Consider the following 25,131-nt stretch of genomic DNA (forward strand, 5'->3'; position numbering starts at 1 on the left):
TTGTTCTGGATGGAAGTGATGCAGACGTCTAATAGCAGCGTTGATAGTTTGGTCTAGATAGAATCAGCGCTGAAATCGATACCTTGGTTTCTGCTGAGATAAGTATTACCACCATGCACTGCACCAAAGGGCTGCGCCTTCCCAGGAGCCCCTCTCGAATTACTTGGTAAAGAAGGATCGTTACGCCGAACCTAGCTCAGAAGTTAAATCTCAAAGGCTGAAGGATACGCTGAAGGGAGTGACATGCACCTGAAAATCGAATGGAACCACCTCACAAGCCCCCGTATACTGTATCAGGAATGCTACTACTTCCTTGTAGTAACGTGATACAATAGCCTCGCTGGTACCAAAGTCATGATATAGCATCCGCGATCTCAAATGTCCGATTTGAAACCCGTTCTTATCCAGTGAGAAGATATCCTCGTGCCCCCGAATGTCTGAAACAGCAACAGTTTTCCTAGTGTAAGAGACGTTCGTCTGTTTGATATTTGGTGCCCATGTAGGGTCAATTGGAATGTTCATGAAGTATGGCTTTTCAACTTCATATTGTCGAGTAGGCTTCATGTAGAATATACTAGCTTCATAGATTGGGGGGTCAAAGTGATCCAACTCCCACTCTCGGCTAAGGTCAGTAAACATGTAAAGCTGCTGGTCTTGGCCGGGATTCCTCGTTTCTGATCTTGCCGTCTTGGCTGATTGTGTCTGAGCCAGGCTTCCTGCCATGATTTAGATATCGCAACTGCGGAACAAGGTTAGTGAGCCAGTCAAAACCTCGAAAGTGGAGAGATGTAAATATTTGTCCGTCAAGAGACACTTCAATGAGCTTTTTAGAGGCATGTCAAGAAGTTTTATTAAGCATATGGGAGAATCACCCAAGAAATCCCGAGCTCCCGTGGTAGACTTGAGTAGTACTTATTGCGTCGTACTTCAATGTACATAAACGCAGAAAATCTAGAATTATAACATGTTTCACAGCAGAAAGCCCAGCTGACACGTCAACCTTGTCGTTCCAATGAGAGACATTCCTGCCGCTCACCGGTTTCGGGAAGTCCAGACAGCCAAATACTCGATGCATCAACGGCCACCAATGATGTCCCATAGAATATGCAGTCACACCCTGTGTCCCCCGAAAGTGCACATTTCCTTCCGCCTGATCACCAGCCATGCTGTATTATCCTGCTTTGCAGTTTCATGTCTGTCTGTCAATCAATCACGACTGACAGTCACATCAGGGCTGTACGCCATCAGGTCAGTAAGCTATCAGGCTTGTACAACATCAGGCGCGCTCTCCCTTGAGTCACATGTTTCAAGTGTCTCAACCTAAACATCAATATAGGATATCCCGGGACATCCTGCATAGCTCATTGGTTTGACCACATTGGTGAATCCAATGCATGCAGGTGACGACCAAGACTAGGGGAACGGCCCTTAAACACATATCTCCTACAGTCCGCTTCTTTCCCAATACCTACCGTGCGAGGGCATCATACTAAGTATTGTATTTTTGAGTCGCTATCGCAACGATCTGATCCTTGTTTTTACCTTAAAACCCCAACTCATCTTCTCCCCTACTGTCGAGCCTTGGCGTTCAACCTCCGTTAGCTCAAACATCGCACAAGTACATCGTTTTCTATCGAGAGAAACCTTATATGATCATCACGAAACTGTTCAGCTCACAACGTCACTATGCGTTACTCCAACCATTGCTTGTTCGCTGTCACTCTTTGCATGCAGATCATGGCACAAAAATTAGTTTCAGTAGTTGTTCGTCTCGGCGATGTAGCTTATTATATGCATTCACCTCCAGTTGTAGGATAGAGAATTTCCGGAATTCGATTTCAAACCTTTATCAATGTACTGATGCACATATTAGGCTTCTGAAACATTCGGAGTGGGGCAAGTTGCGGAACCTTGCACTGTTTTAACTTTGACTTGCGAGGAAATCGAAGAACATGAACTAGCGCGTGTCTTCGCTGATTTCAACATACAAGACGATGTATGGTCGTCGGAGTTTCTGTCTTCCCTGATCATTCAAACAACACATCAATGCAGCCTGTCCCAAGATGTTCGAGCTTTCCTCCAAGATCATGGCGTTGGCAACTTGTTTTTTGTTCAGTCAACTACAACAGCTCATGAAATAGCTCAAGGTCCTTATTTCTTGAACAGTGGACGACTTCACCAGGCTTACCGACTGTATCCTGACACGGCTGGTGCGTTTGTTGTTGCAACAGTACCTAATGATTCTTCCAGCGCGTGAGTCATTGCTTAAAAGGCTATATAGATTGTGTCTTACAACTCATAGCTTCCGATCACTTGATGCCGCTGCTTATGGTGAAGAATATCCCGCAGCACTAACAATTGCTGTTCCGTCTCGTCTATCACAAATTAAGACAGAAATTAAACCGTTTGCAGGACTACGAATAGCTATCAAGGATACCATAGATTTAAAGGGACTGAAAACAGGCGCTTCCTCTCGAGAGTACACTGCATTCTACCCAGTTCGATCTGAGAGTGCAAAGGTAGTACAACGACTGGTTGATCTTGGATTCGTTATTGTAGGAAAAGTTAAGACGACTCAATTTGCGGACTCTGAATGGTCAACATGTGATTGGATCGATTATCTCGCTCCCTTCAACCCACGTGGAGATGGATACCTAACAACAAGTGGTAGTAGTGCCGGAAGTGCAGCTGCCATTGCCTCGTATAACTGGCTAGACTTTACTTTGGCGACAGACAGTGCGTATTTCATCTCGCCCTTGACTTTCACTGACTTTCTTCTTAGCTCTAGGAAGTATTCGTGCACCTGCCGCAGCCCAAGGGATCTTCGGAATGCGGCCGTCCCTAGGCGCAGCGAGCTTTCAAGGAATTGTTCCGTATAGCCCGTAAGATTTCCAGCATACTCTTCACGGAATCAACACTGATAAGATACCAGACTCTTTGACACAATTGGTGGTTTCGCTCGAACAGCAGAGGACTTTCGAATTTTGGCACACGCACTCTATGGAACGTCAAAGCATACTGTGACCTCCAGCAAAGTGAGCAGTTGCATCTCCAAATATTGAGGTTCCATGAAAGAAGAGGCTTCCCTCTCTCAACGAAACAACGCTGACGTTGAGTTATCTAGAGACCAACCAAGCTTCTTTATCCAAGCGATTACTGGCCTGTGCCACACGCTCAAAGTCAAAGTGTGTTCGATGCCTTCATTCGACGCCTAGAAGATTTTCTGGGTATCAAGCGGACTTTGATTAACTTTGAAGATCTGTGGAGTCAAACACGCCCTGATGACATAAATTCAACTTTGAACGATTTTGTGGAACATGTTTTCGAATGGGCTGCAAATCCGGACCAATGGAATGGGTTTTTCAGGGGTTTCGTGGAAGAATTTGACTCAAAGATGGGTAAACCACCCGTTCTGAATCCACAGCTTCGTTTCAAACGGTTCGTGGACATCTCACAATTTTGAGTGATGAAATTGTTAATATGATTATTATATAGCGAATTCCTTCCAACGATCACAGCAGATGAACAGGCGGAAGGTCGTCGGAGACTAAGGGTCTATCAAGAATGGTTCTACAAGAACGTCATCCCTGCGTCCCAAGATGGGTATTCTGACAGTCTGATTGTGCTTCCCTGGACGACTGGTGAGCCCGATTACCGTGATAGATACAGAACTGGGCCCCAAGAGTTTACTGGGCTTGGATTCTTTTTCTATAACCTCGGCACATATGCTGAAGCACCAGAACTCATCATTCCAGGTAAAGGCTTTTCCTTTCTCCCTTGAACTTTGCATAAATTCCATGTAATCTTATTTCATATTCTACCCAGTCTTCCCTCTCGTCTCCTTGCCAATACTAGAGATCCATATTACTTATGCTACACAGTGACTCCTACGACATACACATCGAAGTTCACTGGTAAAATAGAACAGCTTCCCGCCGCCGTGGGCTTAATAGGCGCCAAAGGAAGCGATATGATGCTGGCGGAACTTATCGATGCCGTGCTAGCTGAAGATATAAGGTATGATATGAACCACCATGAAGAGCAACGTCCACTGTGACAGCAAAGTAGGTTAGTTTTGATATTGTACAGCATTAAAAGCTCCCTCCCAAACTATGTTAATTGAAAGTTTTAACGACTGTTCTACAGGTCGCGGGGAACGGAGAGTCTTGGAGTCCGAAGTGAGTTTCATCAAATATGTACATTGACCGTGTAAGATGGCTATTTAGTGAGATCGAAGCTTCTCCGTATGTGCGTTTTCCAGTGTTGCGGAAGTCGCAAATACAGAAGGAGTTCATTAAAGATTATATAATAATCAGTAAGCATTAGGCTCGCGGAGGGTAGGATGAGATGGAATTACGAGCTAGTCCTTAGTAGCCTCCTAAATCAGGGCGTTAAGTGAGTTTTTAGGCCATGTCTACAGAGATAGCCGTGCTATGTTATTCATGGACGTTCCTTGGACAGCCTTGCCGATAAAAGGCCCAATTGCCACCCCATAGGATTTGAGTTACTAATGATGTCAAGCAAAATAGTGGAAACTAGTAAGTCCTTTGAAAGTTTTAAGGTCTTAGAACCTCTAGTAGACAGCACCATCCATCTCTGATCGTTTTTAATATATATACTCAGCAATTATATCTTGTCATTTACTTACGATAAATCATATTCTAGGACCCTCTGAGAAATACTGGCACACAGGTAGCTTTGTCTATACTGACCGTGCAATAGTGGCGAGATGATTATCTTACAAGTATGTTCAATTATTAACTAGCCTATTGCGACTTAAAAAGTATGGAAAAGTTATCCGAGGAATAGAGACCAGATGACAAGTGACGAGAAGATCACTGGGATGCAAGTGTGAGACATGGCATCACAAACTATCAAATATAAACTCATGTCCAGTCCTTTCTTACACTGCCAGAACACAGATAGTCAGTCACGGTTTCCATTAGTGTCACTCGGATCTTAGATAAATATATTATGATCATGGCAATGTAAATTTCCACTGCAAGTACAATCACGAATCTCCTGGCTTTTGCGCGTAGACTACGTAGCTAGGAGCATAATGTCAGTTGGATTGACACATCAAACAGTGTTGCTATTGCTGGCCTATATGGCCAAGAGACATTTGGTGTTTGTTGGGATGACTTACTAGGGCCAATACCCGTGCATCTGCGGGTTCTTCACCTCTTTCCTCAGATAGGCCAGAAATACCGCAACTTCGGCATCGGACCAGCCGAGGCCTTTCTGGAACATCCTATTGACCATAGCCTCCAGGCCGCTGAGAAGATTTTCCATCTCCCAGGCACCTAGAAGCTTCATGCGCGGATCTTTGGGCCACGGGTTGAATGGTAACTTGAAGACCTTCTGCGTCACGTTCTGATAACCTCGCTCCTCGAACCAACTCTTCCACTTCATCGGGTCGGTGAGGCTCGCACCGAATTTCGAGGATGCCGATTCCATCATGTCGGAGAATCTTCGCAGGTAGCTTCCTTCGGGAATTGAATCATCGTCGCATCCAAGGAGGCCGACGATTGCCTGGAATTCTACCCAGCCGCCTGGTTTTAGATGACTAAAGAGTAACGGTGTCAGCGGTCTCGAGGCAAGGAGGTTCGCTTCAGAAGCAAGACGCACGTATAGGTCTGATCAATGAGCGCCGGCCAATCTCGAATGGCAAGTAATAGATCTCGTGAATAGATAAAATCAAAACTGCTCTCTTTCCATGTCCAATCCCGCTCAACGTCGTCAAGTTCAAAGTAGCAATTCGGCGGTACCCTGCGGTTCTGATACTCAGCTATGGTGCTTATAGAGTGTCACGAGATGGTGCATGTTGGTTTGCTCTTACCACTCAGGTTGTGTTGGTGCAACATCGGTGCCAATAACCTAGATAGTCTGCGTTAGCATCAATAGACATGTATATCTCCTATTTCAATGCAACCGAAATATGTGTATTCCTCTACCGCAAATGTCGAGGTTCAATGAAGAAGACCACTCACTTCAGCGGCGGGAAAGTCCTCTGCCATTTCAATGCACCATATTCCTAGACACATTATTAGCATGACTCTCGAAAGAAATACTGGAAGCTATTTCACAGTTGCCATTTGAATTAGAGCCAATAAAAGGAGCGACGAACCAGTTCCACATCCAAGATCTAGGATCCTCTGGGGATTCAAAATGGGCGCCAAGTAGCGCTTCTTGCCAATTAATGCACAGTATTTTGCGTGGCACATGTCGATGCGATCAAGCTCGGCCGAGTCCATGGGAAGGCCATATTCTAGCATGATTCAAGCAGTATCAGTACAGATCGTGCGCATGATTATGCCCCGACGTCTCAAGCGTGTATCTCAGAATTGCATTGCGGGGCTGTCTTCTCTGACCTTCTTTGCCGTACACGGCGTATGTCCTCCCTCCCTCAACTTTGCCCCGCAAAATCGACGATGTCAAAGACGTTAGCGACGATCTATCGCTTTGGTCATCGAAGGCCTATGTTTAGTATAGACATTGATTAGCGGACGGCATATTCAGCAGGCTAGCTTTTCATCGGCGGTGAGTTGAAAGTATGGGTGATCGTGTTTTTGAGCAATGCTGAGGATGCAACACTGGTACAAGACAACTGCGCTGGTGACGCCTGGTCCAACTCCGCGTCGATATCTAGTTTTCGCTCTGATAGGCAATTGTGGGCTAGGCTGGAGTAAGATTGATTGTGAAGTGCAGGGGCTCACAAACCTCATCATCGACACTTTGCTGGTCCTATAAGGTCATTCGGTCAGTCCATTTGAACCATCTTTCAAGATTCGGTAGGGCTACGGCAATCCGGCGTAGTCACCGCGTAAAGCAAAGGCCCAGCTGCCAGGTGTGCTAAGCTGAGTGAGGGCTGGCGGGTACATACACTATCAGGCTGAATGAATGGATCCTCATCCTGCTCCTGGCTGGTAGTGGGGACAGAAGAAGACATGATCGACTGCTGGCTCTGGTAAAGTTGGTCGCCTTCGTGCTGCTTTTTTCCCGCGCGCACAGAAATGACAAGCGTGCTATGTAATGGGCCCAAGCCACTATGTTAAGGTGATATAGCAGGAAACGGACTTCTCAGCTGCTGCCGGTGCGCGCATAACATGTTCTCTTGGCGATTGCTGAAGCGTTAAAGTCGGTGTTCAGCGCCTGAATGGAAACTAATCGCCGTAATTGACAAGGGTAGGGCAGGTCACGTTAGGTCAGTCAAGTAAGGAATTGATGGAGGTGGGAGAGAAAACGGAGGACAAAGACTAAATATCTGAAGTGTCCTTGCAGATCAATTAACTAAGCTACCACTTCGTAATCCAACCGAGCGAGCAAAAACGGCCAAAGACTGCCACCGTCGGGACCTCTTCATTGCTTGCTTGAAGCCGCCGTCATTGTACATACAGTACTGGGTAACCCAACCCCTCTGATTCTGGCTCTACGTGCATGCGGGTTTTCTCTGCCTCCGCACACACAAAATACCTCTGCGTCAGCTCCGCGAAACTCCGGCCAGTGTTGGGATTCTCTGGGACAGACGGATGGGTTCAGTCTTCACTACGTAACCACCGAACGGGCTCTAACTCAGAGCTTCCTAGTCCTAGAACCACCCGGATCAAGAGCCCCGGCTGGGCATGGCACACCTCATCGTCACAGTGTGGACTGACCTTCCCTGCGGCCATATCCCCCGTTCTGCACTATTTCATAGCAGACTAGCTACCTTTGGTAGGCTCGCAACGGCCCGTTGGCGGCTTGGTCGACAGTTAAGGAAGCTAAACAAGCCGGCTACCCACCGCGCTATTCATCACCCTGCGAACTAGATTTTTCACCATGAGCCATAACATAGCTTCTACACTTCAGAGGTTAGTTTTAAAATAGATAGCTGATTCCATGTTTTCTCCTCTAGATAGCAATTCTCATGATTATCCAGCGCAGGCTCAAGTAATTTCCCAGCTGGTCAGTTCTCCAGCAGATCTCGGGGTGGGTATGCTGCAGATTGGTGGCGTTCCTCTGTTGTAACCATTGGCCTCAAATAGCCTGGCGGAGGTGCTGTCAAGTAATCCGATACGTTACCGACGAGGGCTTTCGTACATGGGATGGGGGTCATTTGTGATATGACATTCCGCCAGCCCGCCTGCCCTCTCACTATGGTTTCCCTCATTCTTCTCACCGATTTCTACTCCGAGTGAAGTAGCTCATACAAAGACCGGGTGCGAATCTCCTTCTCGACTGACGCGGCTGATTCCATTTACCTATTCACCGTTTCACAATCCGCGCCGCACCCCGAAACGCTCCAACGGATTTGGAGCACACCTAGCATCGGGGAGGGGTCACCAAATCGAATTGTCCTCCGCAGCCAACGCACAAATCATATGTCTGCCACATGATGGCTATCGGACTACGAAACGCATGCCTTAGTCTGAATTCCCATCGCCAATCACTTGCCATTGGGTTGCATAATTGGTTTGACTAGCAAAATTCATCATAATTCCTTCCTACAATGGACCCCTGACAATCTGGTCTTTTATTCTCTTGTCCTGGTGGCCATCACAAAGCAATCCGCCCCCTGTCGGTAGGTTACGTACCTTATCAATTGGCCACCATCATGTTTCTTTCTGGACAGTATCCCCGCCTTTCACCCCTCTCTGAGAGGGGCTAGAGGCAGCTGGGCATGTAGTGTAGATGTCAGGTAGGTGAAATGCGGCTACATCGCAAAAGCAACGCGTCTCCCGCCGCCAATCTCGCTCCCTCGGTGTTTACTTGTGCGTACGAACCATTGTTACCAGACTACCGGGTCGTCATTGCTTCCTCCTAATCCCGCCCAACACACATGATATAGTGCAACAGCTCAAGGCGCTCTGCTTCCATTTATTCAATTGAGTAAAGGACGATACCAGAGGACCATTGCTTGACAAACGGTTAGATTCAAGCCTCCGCCGCAATGGTTCATCCCAAAGTTAGCAAGGCTCTCGAGGAGGCCAAAAAGCTTGTGGCCAGCCTCGAGGCCTACGAGGACAATCCCATTAGCCATCTGGCAGTCATGAAGCAGAATGAGAAAGTGCGCACCGCTCTACAAGAGCCAATTGACTTGATCACACGCCTTTTCGAAGACCTAAGCCTGGGAGGCGCTTTCCACACCATCCTGGGGATCCGCGCCTATCATGCGATGCCCGAGGACGGCAGCCCCATCACCGCCGATGAGCTCGCCCGGATCACCAACGTCGCCAGCACTGTTATTCATCGCACGTACCGAGTCGCCGTCAATCACGGCGTCTTCGTTGAGACCGCCCCGGACACTTATGCTCACAATGATCTCTCGCGCGCCCTCAACCCCAATGGCCTTGGCTCATTTTTCATGATCACATTAGAGTTCACCCGCGCCTGGATCCACCTGCCCGAATATCTTAAGTCGCACCAGCCGGACGATGTTTTCGATTTAGTCAAGTCCCCCGCCGTGTACTCAGTTGGTAAAGAGCATCTGGGCAAGTCCTACTACGAGCTACTTGAAATTGACCCGGATCCGGAGCGTCGCGAAGTATGGAATACCAACATGTTCATGGTCGACCAATTGATGCCCGTCGTTGGCATGTTTCCATTTGCATCCCTTAAGGAGGCGGTTGAGAAGGAGCCCGAGCGCCCGTTCCTCGTTGACATCGGCGCGGGCCGCGGTCAGTCTTGCTTCGCCATACGGAATGACATCAATGGCGCGTTTGACGGCAAGTACATCCTGCAGGACCTCCCTGGTGTCATCGACAATCTGAAGCCCAGCGATTATCCCGGCTTCGATCTCATGACTTATGATGCTTTCACGCCCCAGCCCGTTAAGAGTAAGTGCCTCATTACTATTCTCTCATGCGTTCATCAACACACACTGGCTTAATATGATGAACCCCTCGCTAAATAAATCCGTGCCTCTTCCAGATGCCCATATCTATTTCATGCGCCGCTTTCTGCACGACTTTTATGCCCCGGTCTGCACCGAATTCGTTAAGAACACTGCATCGGCTATGGGTCCCGATTCACGCCTTCTCATCTGCGACATGTTGGTCCCAGACTTGGTCGAACCCTACGAGAACATGGATCTGTACTGGCTCGACTTCGCCCTGCTCTGTATGACCGGCCAGGAGAAGAAGAAGGCCACTTTCGAAGAGATATTTGAAGCTGCCGGCTTAGAGCTCGTTAAGATCTACCCTTCAGCTTATGGACGAACGGTGATGCTCGAAGCTAAGCTGAAAAAGTAGTCAATTACCAGCAAAACGAATGGCTGCAAAGAGTCGAGATTTTGGAGATGGCAAGATGGAAGACATTTGCGCCAAAGCAGTACTCTCCTGGATTGTTCCTTTTTACCGTAGTGCGTTGAAACGCCCAACTTGACATATCAGCGTTGTGATATCTTGTGGTATTGTCCCGACCGAACGGTTTTCTTTGCGAGCCTAATGTCCATAAACAAACGGGCCATCAACCTCCCCGGTAATTCATAGACTGGTCCTAATTGAAGATCTATACGGAACACTTAGTCTTGTCTGTCTTCGACTCTCATGTCTCACACATCATGTTAAGATACCGAGGAAATCAGCTGAACACCGCTCCGTAGCTGCCGATCCAAGTGGATCTAGTACCTGCATGTTTCATTTATTTTGCAAATCTCTTTACGCCTCACTGCATGCCGTCATCAGCACAACAGTCTGACACCAGCGAGGTATGCTCAAAGAGGTGATGATTGACAGATGTTTCTCCCTATAGCAAGCTGAACCACCACACAAGAATGGATTGGCTGGAGCAATCGCCAACCACGGGAACAAGTCGCAATTGCCCCCATTCCTTCCCAAAAAGAAATATAATAAGCAATCTAGACATGTATATAACAGATGCCTATGTTGTAGGTCCTGAATCCCTTTTCAAGTTGTGTCAGGCGTCATAAGCTTTTACTGTCAGTTACGATCTCAACTGCACCTCCTCAATCTCGATCCTCTAAACAAATCAACGTTCAGCGCACATAAACAAAAGTTGGTTACACACTTTCCGTTAGCTGCTCATTTTACTATACTAACTAGTGCAACCAGATGTCTACTGCACCTGGCATGGTTATTCGAGCCAGTCCCGATAGGCTGATGCAAGTCTTTATCATAGATGACATCCAATATACGTTTGCAGCGATTATCAGTCCACCTATCCCACCGCTACAAGTCGTAGAGGCCCAACTCAGTTACGAGTCTCCCGATGATCTGACGTCTACTCGGAGCTACCAAGGCACCATCGAAGATGGTCAGCTAAAGCTCCAGTTTGACAATGGTCCGACTATCACCGCAACTGTTGAGTCTCCCATCGATGTTGGCCAGGTTGAAGGACAAGGCGTGTGGGAACAAAACTAAAGGGCAGAGCTAGAACTATAGGGATTGACTTGCTCAACAACTCAAACACTTATGCAGCCTTGATAGTCCAGACACGCTAGTACGGTATTTGTATCACAGCGAGCAAAGATTCTAATTTGTTGGATACAAACCAAACTTCCTCATTAATAGAGCAGATGCTTACAACATCGAGTTTCGAGGTATTATATGCTCTAAGCTAATCTTGTTGATGTGTCACTGGCTTGTATTCTTCGAGGTTAGTGAGCGGGTGCGCTCCACCAAAAGAAGGGCCACGGCGAGCATGCCACCAACATAGTCTCCATAGCTCGGTTGCCGGTGTTCCGAAAGTGCTCCGATGGTGGGAAGCATTTGAGGATTATTGATGGGTGATCTGCGAGATGGCTGCATGACATGGGCCAATTAAACACAAGAGGGCACCAGAACAGACCAATTTTGCAAATATCGGCCGTCGATAGGGAATAAACTCTTATTTTTCTTCACTATGGCTCTTTCATTTCTTCGGATCCTTCTGGCAGAACTCCAGGAACAACAATCGAAATGCATTACCGACACAAAAATACGCGAAAGGCCAGAGGCAGGTTATGGATGGCTGAACAGAGCCAAGACAGGCTGGAAAAGTCGGAGCAGCAAGGTTTCGGCATGTCGAATAAGCACAATTTGTCATGGAATCAAGTCGAACCCTGGCAACAGGATAATCCTTTCATCACCTCCGGATACAGAGCCGCGACCAACTCATATCTGCGATCACTACAAAGCCTCAGATATTTGCATAACCAAACAGTGAACATATGGTCTCACCTTGCTGGGGCGATTGTTTACGCGATCAGTGCGATTGTACTGTATTGGACTCACAGCGACTCGCTGGCTAAGGCATCTGCATTCGATCTTATGCTTATTGGACAGTTTTATCTAACAATCATCCTTTGCTTGATGTTTTCATCCGCATTTCACACGTTCGGCAATCACTCAGATGACATTTACCATTCATTTCTCCTCTGCGATCTCGTGGGGATCATTCTCCTTACCATAGCGAGCTTCTTTCCTGGAGTGTACTATGGCTTCTATTGCGAATCAAGAACAACCGTATTCTACTGGCTGATGGTAAGGATTTCAGGGTCGCCAATGAAACGGAACTAAGTAGCAGTTTGACAGATCACAATTTTTGGTGCAGCGTCACTGATGTTCTGTTTAAGTCCGGCCCTACGTGACAAGTCATGGAGGCCGTATCGGACAATGATGTTAATGGGAATGGGTCTATCGGGTGTACTGCCAATGACCCATGCTGCTCTGCAGTTTGGAATTCCTCAAGCTCGGTTGCAGATGGGCTGGGATTGGTACGTGGCAGAAGGCTTCAGTTACGTTTCTGGTGCAGTGATATATGCGGTGAGTGTGCAGGTTTGAAATGTGACCTATTGCATGTTGACATGTTGTAGACAAAGGTTCCAGAGCGCTGGTATCCAGGAACATTTGACATCTGGGGTAGTTCTCATCAGATATTCCATGTCTGTGTCTTGGTCGGTGCAGCTTGCCATCTCACGGGTGTGTTAAATGCATTCATGTATAATCATGACTCCGCTACAAAAAGATGTTAAATCGAGAGAATAAACAACTTCTTCATCAATTTCCACCAAGCCTGACAAGCATTTGCTCCAACACCTGGACATTTTCAAAGGTGACCACATACTCGATATACTGAGAGATCTACGTCCCATCCTGTGTGAACTCCAGGTCGTAGATAATCTTATGAGGGTCATTAGCTCCAAGGGGCTTCAATATTAAATCAGGTCAGAATATTACTTTCACAGAGTTTTTAGACACATCGGCTGTGTGTACAGTCTTCTCGATCCATACGTTGGCCACGCGCTGTCGTGCATCCATTACAGTCCGGGTGACGTTTTGCGCCATGTCTGACATGATTTACAATTTCAATTGCATCTGAGCTTCATACTCCGTGTTCGTGATCTGGGGTTCGAAGAATTGCGGGTATTTGTTGACAAAGGACAGCAGCCGGTACATCTCTCTTCCATCCTCGGAAACGAGACATCCTTTTCCTTGAGTGCAGCTACGTTAGTCGCGATGAAGGCTGTGATAGTCCCTTCTAAAACTGGCCGGAGCTCATCCATCGTTGCGAAATGTGTTTGATGAAGCGTCAAATCAATGTGTGGTGTATTGTTAGAGAACAGCATCTGAAGGTTCAGAGTGGTCAATAATTGCTGAAGGGATTTATCGAATGGTTGGTAAGACAAGAAACTCATGCATCTAGATATCAAGTTTGTAGTTTACTAAAGCTTTATAGATTAGGATCGAGGTTTTGAATCACTATACTGCTAGAAGTTCGAGTTTTATAGAATTTTTAACAAATATAAGAAGCTTGTTATGTCTAGTAGTAAAAGTAGTTTAAATAATTTATAATAGAATATGACTAGAGCTTATAAGGACAGATTTTCTACTAATGTAAAAAACAAAATAATAGCCTAACAAAAGCATATAACATCTCTAGCTATAGTTTCTACAAATAATCGACTTCGCTACTTTCAAGATAAAAAATCTCAGTCTAGCTTGCATACTAAGTTAGCCATGTGTAGGTTTATGGCTACCCTTTTCAGCTTGGCTGAAGTTCTCGCTACTGGTTTGACTCTGAGATCCCATCAGCTACACAGCAGACTGAACAAGTAGCACTCTAAGACTACCATTGAACCAGCCTGTGGTAGACTGCGCTCCTTTCCGAGATTATAAGACCCATTTCCACTGCTGCCTGAGCACAAAATTATATCCATGCTCATAGTTTGCCCTTGCGATATTCTTGTTGATACACCATATGGCCTATCTTTTCTTGTGCTACATACATGATACACTGGGTCACGCTCTGGCTTATACCCACATGACTACATAGATAAAGGGCAAGTCCTAAAGCCGCTTGAGTCCGGCGTCGGATTGCTTATACATGGAAGTCTGTCTTGTACTCCACACAGACTCCAAGTCATTCAACATCCTGTGAGTTTCCCCGTACCCCATGCACTGCTGCATGCGACGAAGTGTCTGCCTCACAAGACCAATGTCTTCCTCGCTAGTCACAGCATAGCCGATGATCAATACCGGCCATGAGCCCAAATAGCAACGAGTACATGTCTCAAAAGTACCCGGTCGGCGGAGGATGTCGAGGGCTTGCTGGACCTGCCATCGACTGCACGGTGAGCTGTCTGGTGGCAATGAGACGCTCACGGATGCAAAGGTCAGGACAGCCTCGCCAATGCGTTCCGCGACTATTGAAGAGAAGTCACCCAATGACTCGGCTATCCAATCCAGGAGGAGTGACGCGGCTAGTATCAGTAACCTTATAGCAGCTGGATCAGACGCTCCAGAGACGTCCGCATCGGTCGAAGAGCAATGCAGCCAGAAGTCTTCCCAGTCCTTCAAAGATGCTCTCATCTGAGCCAGTACAGCCAATTGAAGCCGTTCAGGGGACCGAGTATACGACACAATTGCCAGTATGAGGCGGTACAGACGCAAGGGTGCTCCCAAGATGGGACTGTCGTCCGTCGTCCATGTGCCTTCTGAAATGAGCGAAGCCAGTAGTCTTTCTGTATGAATGAGAAGACCTGTATCTATGAAAGACTTTGGTTGAAATGGATATCGCACTGCCAGGAGGAATGCTTGATAGAAGACGCTTTCAATCATGATGCGGTCGAAAGGTCTTATGCTTGAGGCTGTGAATGCGTCAGTGGATCGAAGCTTTAGCAGCTCCATTGCGCCATTCACGTGCTTGAGGGCATCATCAAAGGTATCCAGACCCCACAGCTAGATCGTGTCAGTGCTTTGTCAACGATGAGACTGGTGTGATAATGCTAGAAAAGCCCGCAGCAGTGGGAATAGACAGGGTCGAGCGTAGACATACCCCATTGGTATACAGATACACGACGGCTATCAGCACATCATAAGGAGGCGTGGTTCCAGTTGACTCGAGGCACGATAAAGATTGGTTGACTCTCCTAACTGCTTGGGCGTAGTACTGTAAAGACATATCTCGGTATATCGATCCTTCACCGAGAATGAATTTGCTGGAGGCACTGCAAGCCAAGACCGAGTACCTGACGCTTTCGAACTGGAGCATCATGTTGAGTGTCTGTGATCTACAATCACCATGAAATTCGCCGTTGATGCCTGGAAGAAGTAAAGCCGGCACTAAGTGCCCGATGTAATGTCGGATCAGACCAGCCTCGACCTCTGAGCCTGTGATTGAAATATCCAGTTCCCGGGAAAGCGAGACCTGTGGACTGCTTGTCCAAGAGAATGCGCTAAGTCCTGCAGCGGAGTAAGAACGAAGATCGACATCGACATCTTCATTACTGGCAACAGAAGGAGATTGACCAGGACTGCGGTGTTTACGATAACGTCTGTCTTCCAGGTCGGCTACCTCTGGCCACACGCACTGTCGTTTGGACTTGCCGCACTGACAACATGATGGCCTCTCCTCGCCACATTTAACCCTCCTTCTCCGACCTTGAAAATGTGATGAGTCAGATGAACTGGAGATCCAAGACCATAGAGGGGCCCGCGATAAGATCACGGAGAAAACTCACAGGTCAAACATCCAGTTTTGGCCCGTAATCTCGCCATGAGCAGCAAGAGGGTTTTCAAAGCGTCGCGTATCCCAAACCAGCTCCTACAACCCGTTGGAAGAAGCAGCCATACAGCCAAATGTGGCTGCTAGGCTGTGTAGAAATCCGATTCCCGTCTTCCTTAGATTTCGTAGTGATTGAATGATACGAATATACATACAAAAAGAACGAGAGGTTGATTCCGAGGAGTCGGAATAGTCTCGGGTCACGGGTGGGGCCTCTCGCTGCATTGCTTATCAGCTCCTCCTCTCCACCAATCAAATTACTCTAAGCTAATCGACTCCACAGGTTCCAAGTCACTGGGAGAAATGACGACAGACCCGTTCTTTGATTCTGTGTATCGGAGGAGACTCTCATCTGTATATTTTCTATATAGTCTATACTACGGCTTGATTATACCTACGCAGGTGACAGGCTCCATGTTTAGGATAATTGCGCTTTCGGATTCTTGCCAGCCAGCTATCAGGGCTTAGCTTAGCTTCAATTCTGTACAATCCTGGCTACAAGATCTGCCGCGGCTACTGTTTCCTCGTCACGAAAGTGCTTTCCTACGAGTTGCAGGCCGATCGGAGCACCAATGAAGATGTTAGGTACGTCTATCAAAGCAAGTTTCCAGATGTTAGCATTCTGAGCTTCGTTTTGTAGGACTCGGGGCGTAGCGACGGTTCTTACATTTGTCGTATTCTCTCTGATCCTCCTTGGAAAGTGGTTTGAAGTCTGCATTGACCACATCTACTGCAGGGTCGGCCTTTAATCCTGTCGGAAACGTGATGCTCGGCTGATCAAGCACATTCCACATTGCTGTGTATGCCCAATACTGTGTGGTGCCTACTTCTGCGGCCGCGCCGACGTATGAGGGGCAAAGAATGAAGTCGACGCCACGCTCCTTCATCAGTTTATGGTATCTGGCAAATGTAAGTTCACGGGCTTGGCGGCCAGGATGGGTGTCTTACTCAGCACGGTAAGCTTCACGCTGCGCATTCAGCTTCCAACTTTCGACCAGTGTAAACGGCTCGGCCGGCGCATGCGTCAATGACCATTTCGTCATCGAGTTAATCGGCTCGCCAGCTAACTCGAAAAGCTCTGTGACGCATTTACCAGCGTCGGTGAAGAAAAGTGTCGTGCAGAGCTTGTAGAGGTCTGCCTGCTTGTAAGGCTCGAATTCAACGACCTTGACACCAGCGGCCTTCAGTTTGTCGACAGCATACTTGAGACCGCGGGCCATCGGAGGTTGCGGCTGAACGCATCTGCCTCATGGTGACGAATTAGCCTCATTCAATAAGATATAGTATTTAGGGTTCAGTGTCATGACTCGAATTTTTTACAGGATGTCTTGCGATGACAAATATGGAAAACGTACCCATCGTTCCACAGGACGCCAATTGTGATATCCTGGGGTTTGTATGGAGGGACATCCTTCCATGGTAGAGGAACTAGCGACGTCTCTATATCCCACGGCTCTTGATCAAGGACGGCTTTCTCGAACAGCACAATGTCTTCCGCACAATGAGCGAGTGGCGAAATCACACAACGAATGCTTTCTTGTCCCTCGCCTGGAAGGCACACGCCATTGTATGGATTGCGCAGAGCCGTGGTTTTCAGACCCCACGAGTTGCAAAACGCAGCAGGAGCTCGGACAGAGCCGCCGACATCTGTGCCGATGCCCATTGCAGAGCAATGAAGTCCAATAGAGGCGCCTTCACCACCGCTGGACCCACCTGGGGTGAGTTTTCGATTGAACGGGTTCACGGTCGTGCCATAGATTGGGTTGGTGCACTCCATAGCCTGAAATTTGTTATTCGCAGGTCTATCTACCAGTGATGGGCTTCTTACCAATAAAGACTGTGGCTCGTTGGTCCTGACATGGAAGATGGCTCCTGCATTCCTGAGACACTGGAGCAACAGCGCGTCTTCCTTGGGGACATTGTCTGTATAAGCAACATATGCACCATGGCAGACGCGGCCCTTGAATCCGACATGTTCTTTCACAGAGATCGGAACACCATGTAATGGCCCGATGAGCTTTCCAGTTGTCCGGAAGTGTTCATCAAGCTCTGCTGCCCGACTCAGCGCATCGTCTGTCAGGAACTCCGTCGCAAGGTTTGTCAACTGATGGCCGACGTGGGCTCGTTTGAGAAAAGCCGTAGCTACTTCAACTGCCGTCAATGTCCCTGCTGCCATTCCAGCGACAAGCTCGGTAGCGGTGAGTACGGTGATCTCGAGTTCCCGGGGCGTTAGCAGTCCGCAAGACTCAATGAAACCAACGACATTGAGCTGTTCGGCTTCAGGGAGCTTATTTGCTGGTAGCAACCATTCCGGATTCAATGAATCCTGCAGTGTCTTCCGGCATTTCTCTGCCCGAGTTTCCCAGGACAGCGTAGTCATGATGGTCGCGCGTCAATCGTGATGAGTTCAAGTACAGAAAACAAATCAGCGATGATGATTGTCAAGTGGGAAAGCACATGTATCAGGGGGGATCGGTAGAGACGCAGGGCTTGGATATATCCAAGGTCAAACCCCGGTGGCACATATGGCACAACTGCTCCTGATCCATCCGTCTTAGTGGTACCACCACAGTCCCTCCTCTTTTTCTAGGCCATTATGGCCGATTTCCCATAGCATAGCCCGAGATACAGACGCTGGTCGCACAGTTTTGCAGGGAAGCCAATGAAATTTGCCTATCAGCCTAGTAGATTGAGGGAATCATCTAGATGACAAACAAAGACCGTCAATTATTAGCAACGCGTCTACCCATCGTCGCCTCATTTAAAATGGGGCTTATCTTAGTAACTCTCGCACATACCTCTGATTGGCCCTTTCTGCTACCTCGCAAATACCATTGATTGGCTAGATAAGCCGCTTTGGGCCAAGAGAGGAAGTAAATTCCTCTAAAAAGATGGATGATAACAAACTACACGCCAGCCGCATCTGAAGTGCGGACGGGTGCTAGAAAGCCTACTATGGTAAGCGACTGGAAGCAATCTTCAGATTGCGTCTTTGAGCTCGGGGTCAAGGGGCTCTTGATAAGCCACTTCTCAATCATGATTCTCTGAGGCAAAGCAGGTTACATTGTCTATTAGTCTCCAAGACCTTTTGGCTATCGGGTACATAAACACACATTTTCGTCAATCGGAAGACTCATGCTATTTTTCGTTCCAGGATGGTCTGCATCTGACTTTTTTCTGTCTCTTGATTCGCATCGCAGCAGCACAGCAACATCGTGAGGCCTTTCCGACACATTAGTATGGCAACTACGATGCCTCAGTCCGCCGTGTCCCCGGAGTTCATCCCGGGGACGATCCATTTGGTAGACCTGGATGGCACAATACACTCCCTTCATGCAAAGGGCAGCAATCATGACATTATTCTCGTCCCCGCGCCGTCGAAAAGTCCTGACGATCCATTGAACTGGAGCCCTTCAAGAAAGCTCTTGTCTCTGGGTTGCCTCGGAGCGTATGTACATGAAATAGAGGCTATGTGGGGGCTCACTACTAACCGCTTCTTTCAATCCTAATAGTTATATCATCTCGATTGCCATTGCCTCCGCCGCCATTTACTCCGTCCTTGTACCAATCTCCGCAGCTACAGGCCTCTCTGTGGATACATTGAACACAGGGACGGGTTACATGTTCCTAACTCTCGGATGGGGCTGTCTTTTCTGGCAGCCACTGGCTCAGTACTACGGAAAGCGCTTGGTGTATCTATTGTCGTTGGTGGGCACACTGGTAAGTCTTCTACCACGATGCTCGTAGAGGTATATACACTAAGAGGACAATGCACTCACAGGGTATCATGATATGGGCACCCTACGCGACCACCAAGGGACAATGGATTGCAAACAAGGTCATTCAGGGATTCTTCGGCGCACCGATTGAGTCTCTCTGTGAGATCTCTATTTCAGATGTGGTATGACCAACCGGAAATTTACTATTGAGTGAAGGTTGACATGATAACAGTATTTCACACATGAACGTGGTACATACATGGGAATTTACGCTCTTCTGATTGCCGGTGGTAATTTCCTTGCACCTCTCTTGATGGGGTTCGTCAATGAGGGTCAGAACTGGCAGTGGGTTTTGGTAGGTGCAAGCCCCAGGCGAGACTTCTCATTCTACGCTCAGATGACTAATCATCCTCAAGCACTGGTGTTCAATTTTCATCGGCGTTGCAATCATAATTGTGTTCTTCTTCATGGAAGAGACAAACTTTTATCGCGAAGAGCTTTCGGTGGACTCACCTGATGTACTGGGGTCTTCAGAGCAAGCCACCTCAGGTGTCGACACTACTGAAACGATACTGGATAAAGAGTCACAGATCCCCAACGTCGGCGGGTCTGACATGGGCACCGGATCTGTCGGAGACTATACACGGAAGACGTACCTACAAAAGCTCAAACTTTGGTCCAAGACTGACGCGTCAAGAAAGCCCCACTGGAAGGGCATGGTTCTGCGACCTCTGATTTACCTATCCTTTCCTGTTATCTCCTTTTCTGGATTTATGTACGGCGCTGTGATATGCTACTTCAACGTCTTGAATGGCACCGCATCTCTCATTCTTTCAGCTCCTCCCTACAATTTCCAGTCTAGCATGGTTGGACTTACTTATGTCTCATCCGTCATAGGAGTGTTCATTGGGTAAGACGCTACCCTGCCACGCCTCTTTTGCTAAGTGTTTGATGACGGCTTTGCCGGGCAATTTATCTAACTATTTTATAGAGCTTTATACTCTGGCCCTGTCGGCGATAAGTTTGTACTTTGGAAAGTTCGACGAAGCAATGGAGTAATGGAGCCAGAGTATCGTTTATGGCTATATGCTGCACTTTTACCCCTTGTGCCTGGTGGTTTGATTCTTTGGGGTGTAGCAGCGGCTCATGAGGTCCATTGGTTCGGGCTAGTGTTCGCCATGGGAGTTCTTGGTGCTTGCATCACGGCCGGGGCCCAACTCCCAATCAGTTATTGCATTGACTCATATAAGGATCTGGGCTCCGATGCAATAGTCACTGTTATACTTATCAGGAACACTATGAGCTTTGCTGTCAGCTATGGGTAAGTCTCCATATACTAAGAGTCCTCTTGTCATTCTTCAACACATAAAACCTTTGACTTTGCTAACTTCAGGACCTTTAGAATTACTCCGTGGGTAACCAATATGGGATATCAAAACGCATTCATCGTAGCTGGCTTGACAGCCTTGGCACAAACAGCCGTCTTTTATTTGTTCATCAAGTTTGGCCGTGAGATGCGTAAGAAAAGTGCGCCACGCTACCTTCGTTACGTCCAGCAAATCAAGGAAGATGGACTGGCACACTGAACAGACACCTAAGCAGACCTGCCTTCTGATTCATTATTAGATGACTACCTGCTCGATGGTTGCGCAGAGTCAAAGGTCTACGGTTTCTCCTAGGGCAACTTGAAGACTCGGTTTTAATTACAACGTCGTTCTAAACCTAGACTAGTCCTTATTTTCATGATATAATTCATGTCCTCTCACATGATCAAAAGTTGCTAATGTAGGCTCTTGTAGGCTATGTACTAGATGATGCTTGATGTACTAAGCTATTTTTACCAAAACTAGTATTGCGTGTTAGTAATTGCATTCTATCGATTGTTCGCTGTGTGACGCCTTGTATCTCCTAGTGTGAGACTTGAAAACACACCATGTCTCTGTTGGTCTAGCGACTAAGGGTTATTGAGTGCCTTATCAATAGACCCACACATCTGTCTGGACCATTGGCTTGTCTGAACTAGTGGACTTGGGGTAGATCTTTTTCTTGGCTGCCAGTTCGACTCCGTTCCACTGGCAGTCCAAAGCTCAACCTACGATGCCCTGCTTTGAAGTTCAGTTCTTGAGCTCGAATCATCCATGCGATGTCTTTCTTTCGAAGCCGAACAGGTTGTTTTACATGTCGCCACCGCAAGAAAAAGTGTGACGAATCAAAGCCCATTTGTCGGGGATGCGAACGTAATGGTCTACATTGCCGCTGGCCGGTAGATATCTCGCCCACCGTCACTGATTCAGCACACCCGGGTGCCACTCGCTCGAGCACCACTTCCGCATGCCTAGATACTCACTCGTTGAAAGTTTCAAAAACCTTTGTTACTCCAAGTGATAGCCAATCTGCGCAACACGAGACACACGCCAACCTTCAACCAAGGTTAGATGTCATCTCGGAGATTGAAAACCGGAGGATTCCGGGCAACGGAAACGACGCCGTCCCTGCAACCGAGCCTGATGATGAGAGCAATGCACACGAACCAGCAGGTAGACACGCTGATCTCGATTGCCCGGTGCCTTCCGCAGTTACCGAAACAGATCTGTCTACTCAAACTATTCTATTGCAATGCCCTTCAATCTCAATCTTAGGATCCAGCGCCTTGACCGTAGGACCTGGTTTCTTTCATGAGCTACCCCATCATCGACTTGAATCTTTGGACTTACTAGGATTTTATCTCTCACGTACAGCGAATAGTATGGGAAACGGCTCCACGGATATCAATCCATTCGTAGCCACGCTAGTCCCTCTTGCTTTTGCCAGCCCTCTTGTCCTGCAACTCATTCTAGCCCAGAGTGCAGCCCATCGTCACGCTTCACAAGACGACCAAAGCGCAAATGAAGCCGCTCATCGACATTATCACCAGTCTTTAAGTCAATTTAGAGAAGAAGTCGCCTTGTACATAGCAGGAAAAGAAGACTACCTCCTGGTTCTAGCGGTTGGTAGTCTGATTTTGTCACTGACCGAGGTAAGTTTCCCAAAGCCACGCCGGACCGGCTCTCGGTACTAACGGACATCCTTAGGTTGCGAGAGGGGACACCAATGGCCTTACTTTCGATCATCTCCTCGGAGCAAAGGCACTTCTCGGGAAGCTCTTAGCCAAAGCACACTCTCACATGATCGAAGGTCTTGGTGACTTCCTTATCGAATATTACACGCATATGTCTTCCCTCAGCATGATTGCAATGAGTCCTCAATACGCCACATCGTCGCTTCTAGATCCAGACATTATTCAACTGGCTAGCCGCCTTGTGCAACAGAAGTATACAGGTCAGCTTTGTGGTTGCTGGCTGGAAATTCTAATCCTCATTCCACAAATCTTTGAGCTGGGGACGAAAATGCGAGCAGCTGCTGACGCACCTTCGCCACCTTCTTTGGCTGATGATATCGTTCAATTCGGGCTTCTCCAAGCACAGCTCATGTCGTTCAGCCCCGGTGCTCCTGCACACTCACACTCTTTTTTGGCTGGAATTGTCTTCAAGCAAGCAGCCTTGCTATATCTCTGGACCATCCTGGAGAATCCACATCAGCGCAGAAATGGCTCTCTTGGCGCTCTCATACAAGGCGCTGTTTCTGATGCTTTGGAGGCGTTGACTCAACTCCCTGCCACGTCACGAGTGAATACCAGCCTCTGCTGGCCCATCGCGGTCATTGGAAATTGTGTGTCCTGCCCCGACAATCGCCAAATTTTGCGGGATCGTCTTGAAACTATGTATCGACACATTGGGCTCGGCAATATGAAAGCAACACTAGGACTACTAGAGCATGTCTGGGAGCAGCCACTTGAGAATACCAGTCCGTGGACGCTTTCTGATTGTATACAAGAGCACCAAGTATGGATTTCGTTTGCCTGAAGCGCACGAAATTCTAACGGACTTTCTCATCATGAGGTCCCAGTCGTGGACCTACCAAGTGTATTCTCGGTCATCGCTTAATTACAGGCCACCCATATTTTTCGGTGCTTCAGTTGCAGGTCCTTCCGGCGTCACGTATGCTTTGGTCAATCCACCGTCCACAACAAAGTCTGCAGCATTTACAAAGCTACTCTCGTCACTGCTCAGGAAGATCACAGCCTGAGCTTGTTCGATTGCTTCTCCAAACCGACCTGTTGGAAAATGGACTTCTCGGCGAAATCGCTTGGCACTGTCATCTCCCAGCCAGTCTTGTAGAAGAGGTGTACTAATAATGGCATGGTCAGTTGCGGGAGCGAAGTAATTCTGTATGTGATATTGGGGCGTACTTGAGAGGCGCAGGACACAGAGAGTTGAATCGAAAACCCTCGCGAGCATGTACAATAGCAAGCTCCCGAGTAAGAGCGAGTACAGCCCCCTTGCTAGCAGTGTACGCCAACTGCGGAGTAGCAGCTCCTACCAGCGCAACCATGCTGGCAGTGTTGATAATGCTCCCATTCTTCTTGCTGTGCCGTCTCAAGCTTCGTATAGCGTGTTTGCAGCCGTACCATACGCCCTTTACGTTGATATTCTGCGTGAGATCCCAGATCTCTTCGGGACATTCCTCTGCATCCCCATCTTGGGCATGCATGATACCCGCGTTGTTGAACATGACGTCTACGCCGCCCCAGGCATCAAGGTGTGAGACGGCTGCCTCAACGTCGCTCTCCCGGGCAACGTTGACGGCCAGTGCTTCAAGCCTGCCCTCGCGGACAGGAACAACATCCTTCACCTTAGCCAGGGCCTTTTCAAGGCCTGTGACTGTGACATCTGTCATTAGGACAGATGCCCCTTCTCTGCTCATCAGAATAGCCGTCTCGAGCCCGATCCCTCTGTAGATACCACCGAAAAATTAGCTGCAATGTGTGGCAGGAAAGGGGACAGTAATGAAGTGAGTAGGTTACCCTGCTGCGCCAGTGATAATGGCATTCTTGCCCGAGAGTCGTCCCATTGCTGTGATTAAAAGTTGAAGTGAAGAGATTGCAAGTGTCTGATGCGAATGCTAGCTAATGTGGCCTGGAAGCGTGTTCGGTATAGAGAACTCGAACAAGACATGAAAGAAAGCACAAAGTCCAGACATCTCGAGAATCATGCGATGCGGCTACAAAACATATTTCTTAACGATATCATCGCCACTCCACTAGTTTGAGCTTGGAATATCTCCCCTAACTTGAATCGACATGGGCGGTCTATCGGGCGCGCGCGATATTTTGCTCTTCGAACTGTCATCTGACCGCGCAACAGCAACCGCCGCTAAACATATTGGAGTAGACAACTATACACAAGAGGCTCTTGGCATTCTGGCAATGGCTCCACCAGCGCGGGTAAGGTAATCATTATATTGTGACCAGGAGATGCGCGCTGGCGGCTTTGAGACAAATCTACACTGGCTAACCACTGACCAACCAAGCGCGTTTGCGAGGATCCGT

At 47.9% G+C, this 25,131-nt stretch overlaps 5 protein-coding genes across 5 annotated transcripts; 2 read left to right on the forward strand and 3 right to left on the reverse strand.

Moving 5' to 3' along the window:
• Window positions 1–5,145: 5,145 nt before the first annotated feature.
• UCRPA7_6037 (putative sam domain protein) lies at window positions 5,146–6,275 on the reverse strand (the record flags this gene model as incomplete). The annotated part of the gene is made up of 4 exons (XM_007918579.1): window positions 5,146–5,566; window positions 5,840–5,877; window positions 5,991–6,034; window positions 6,128–6,275. 4 exons carry the CDS (start codon window positions 6,273–6,275, stop codon window positions 5,146–5,148), a joined length of 651 nt encoding a protein of 216 aa, XP_007916770.1.
• A 2,654-nt stretch (window positions 6,276–8,929) lies between these two features.
• Window positions 8,930–10,229, forward strand: UCRPA7_6038 (putative o-methyltransferase protein; the record flags this gene model as incomplete). The annotated part of the gene is made up of 2 exons (XM_007918580.1): window positions 8,930–9,815; window positions 9,910–10,229. The coding sequence occupies 2 exons, from the start codon at window positions 8,930–8,932 to the stop codon at window positions 10,227–10,229; spliced, it is 1,206 nt and encodes a 401-aa protein (XP_007916771.1).
• Window positions 10,230–16,598: 6,369 nt separating this feature from the next.
• On the reverse strand, window positions 16,599–17,204 carry UCRPA7_6039 (putative fatty-acid amide hydrolase protein; the record flags this gene model as incomplete). Its single annotated transcript, XM_007918581.1, has 2 exons — window positions 16,599–16,884; window positions 16,933–17,204. The coding sequence occupies 2 exons, from the start codon at window positions 17,202–17,204 to the stop codon at window positions 16,599–16,601; spliced, it is 558 nt and encodes a 185-aa protein (XP_007916772.1).
• A 2,401-nt stretch (window positions 17,205–19,605) lies between these two features.
• Window positions 19,606–21,289, forward strand: UCRPA7_6040 (putative mfs transporter protein; the record flags this gene model as incomplete). Its single annotated transcript, XM_007918582.1, has 6 exons — window positions 19,606–19,704; window positions 19,766–19,885; window positions 19,936–20,058; window positions 20,120–20,478; window positions 20,995–21,024; window positions 21,106–21,289. The coding sequence occupies 6 exons, from the start codon at window positions 19,606–19,608 to the stop codon at window positions 21,287–21,289; spliced, it is 915 nt and encodes a 304-aa protein (XP_007916773.1).
• A 2,528-nt stretch (window positions 21,290–23,817) lies between these two features.
• On the reverse strand, window positions 23,818–24,653 carry UCRPA7_6041 (putative short-chain dehydrogenase reductase family protein; the record flags this gene model as incomplete). Its single annotated transcript, XM_007918583.1, has 4 exons — window positions 23,818–23,930; window positions 23,992–24,029; window positions 24,211–24,534; window positions 24,607–24,653. The coding sequence occupies 4 exons, from the start codon at window positions 24,651–24,653 to the stop codon at window positions 23,818–23,820; spliced, it is 522 nt and encodes a 173-aa protein (XP_007916774.1).
• Window positions 24,654–25,131: the final 478 nt, after the last annotated feature.

Source organism: Phaeoacremonium minimum (genome assembly GCF_000392275.1).
Source record: "Phaeoacremonium minimum UCRPA7 unplaced genomic scaffold PA7_03_scaffold_448, whole genome shotgun sequence".
NCBI classification, from domain to species: domain Eukaryota; kingdom Fungi; phylum Ascomycota; class Sordariomycetes; order Togniniales; family Togniniaceae; genus Phaeoacremonium; species Phaeoacremonium minimum.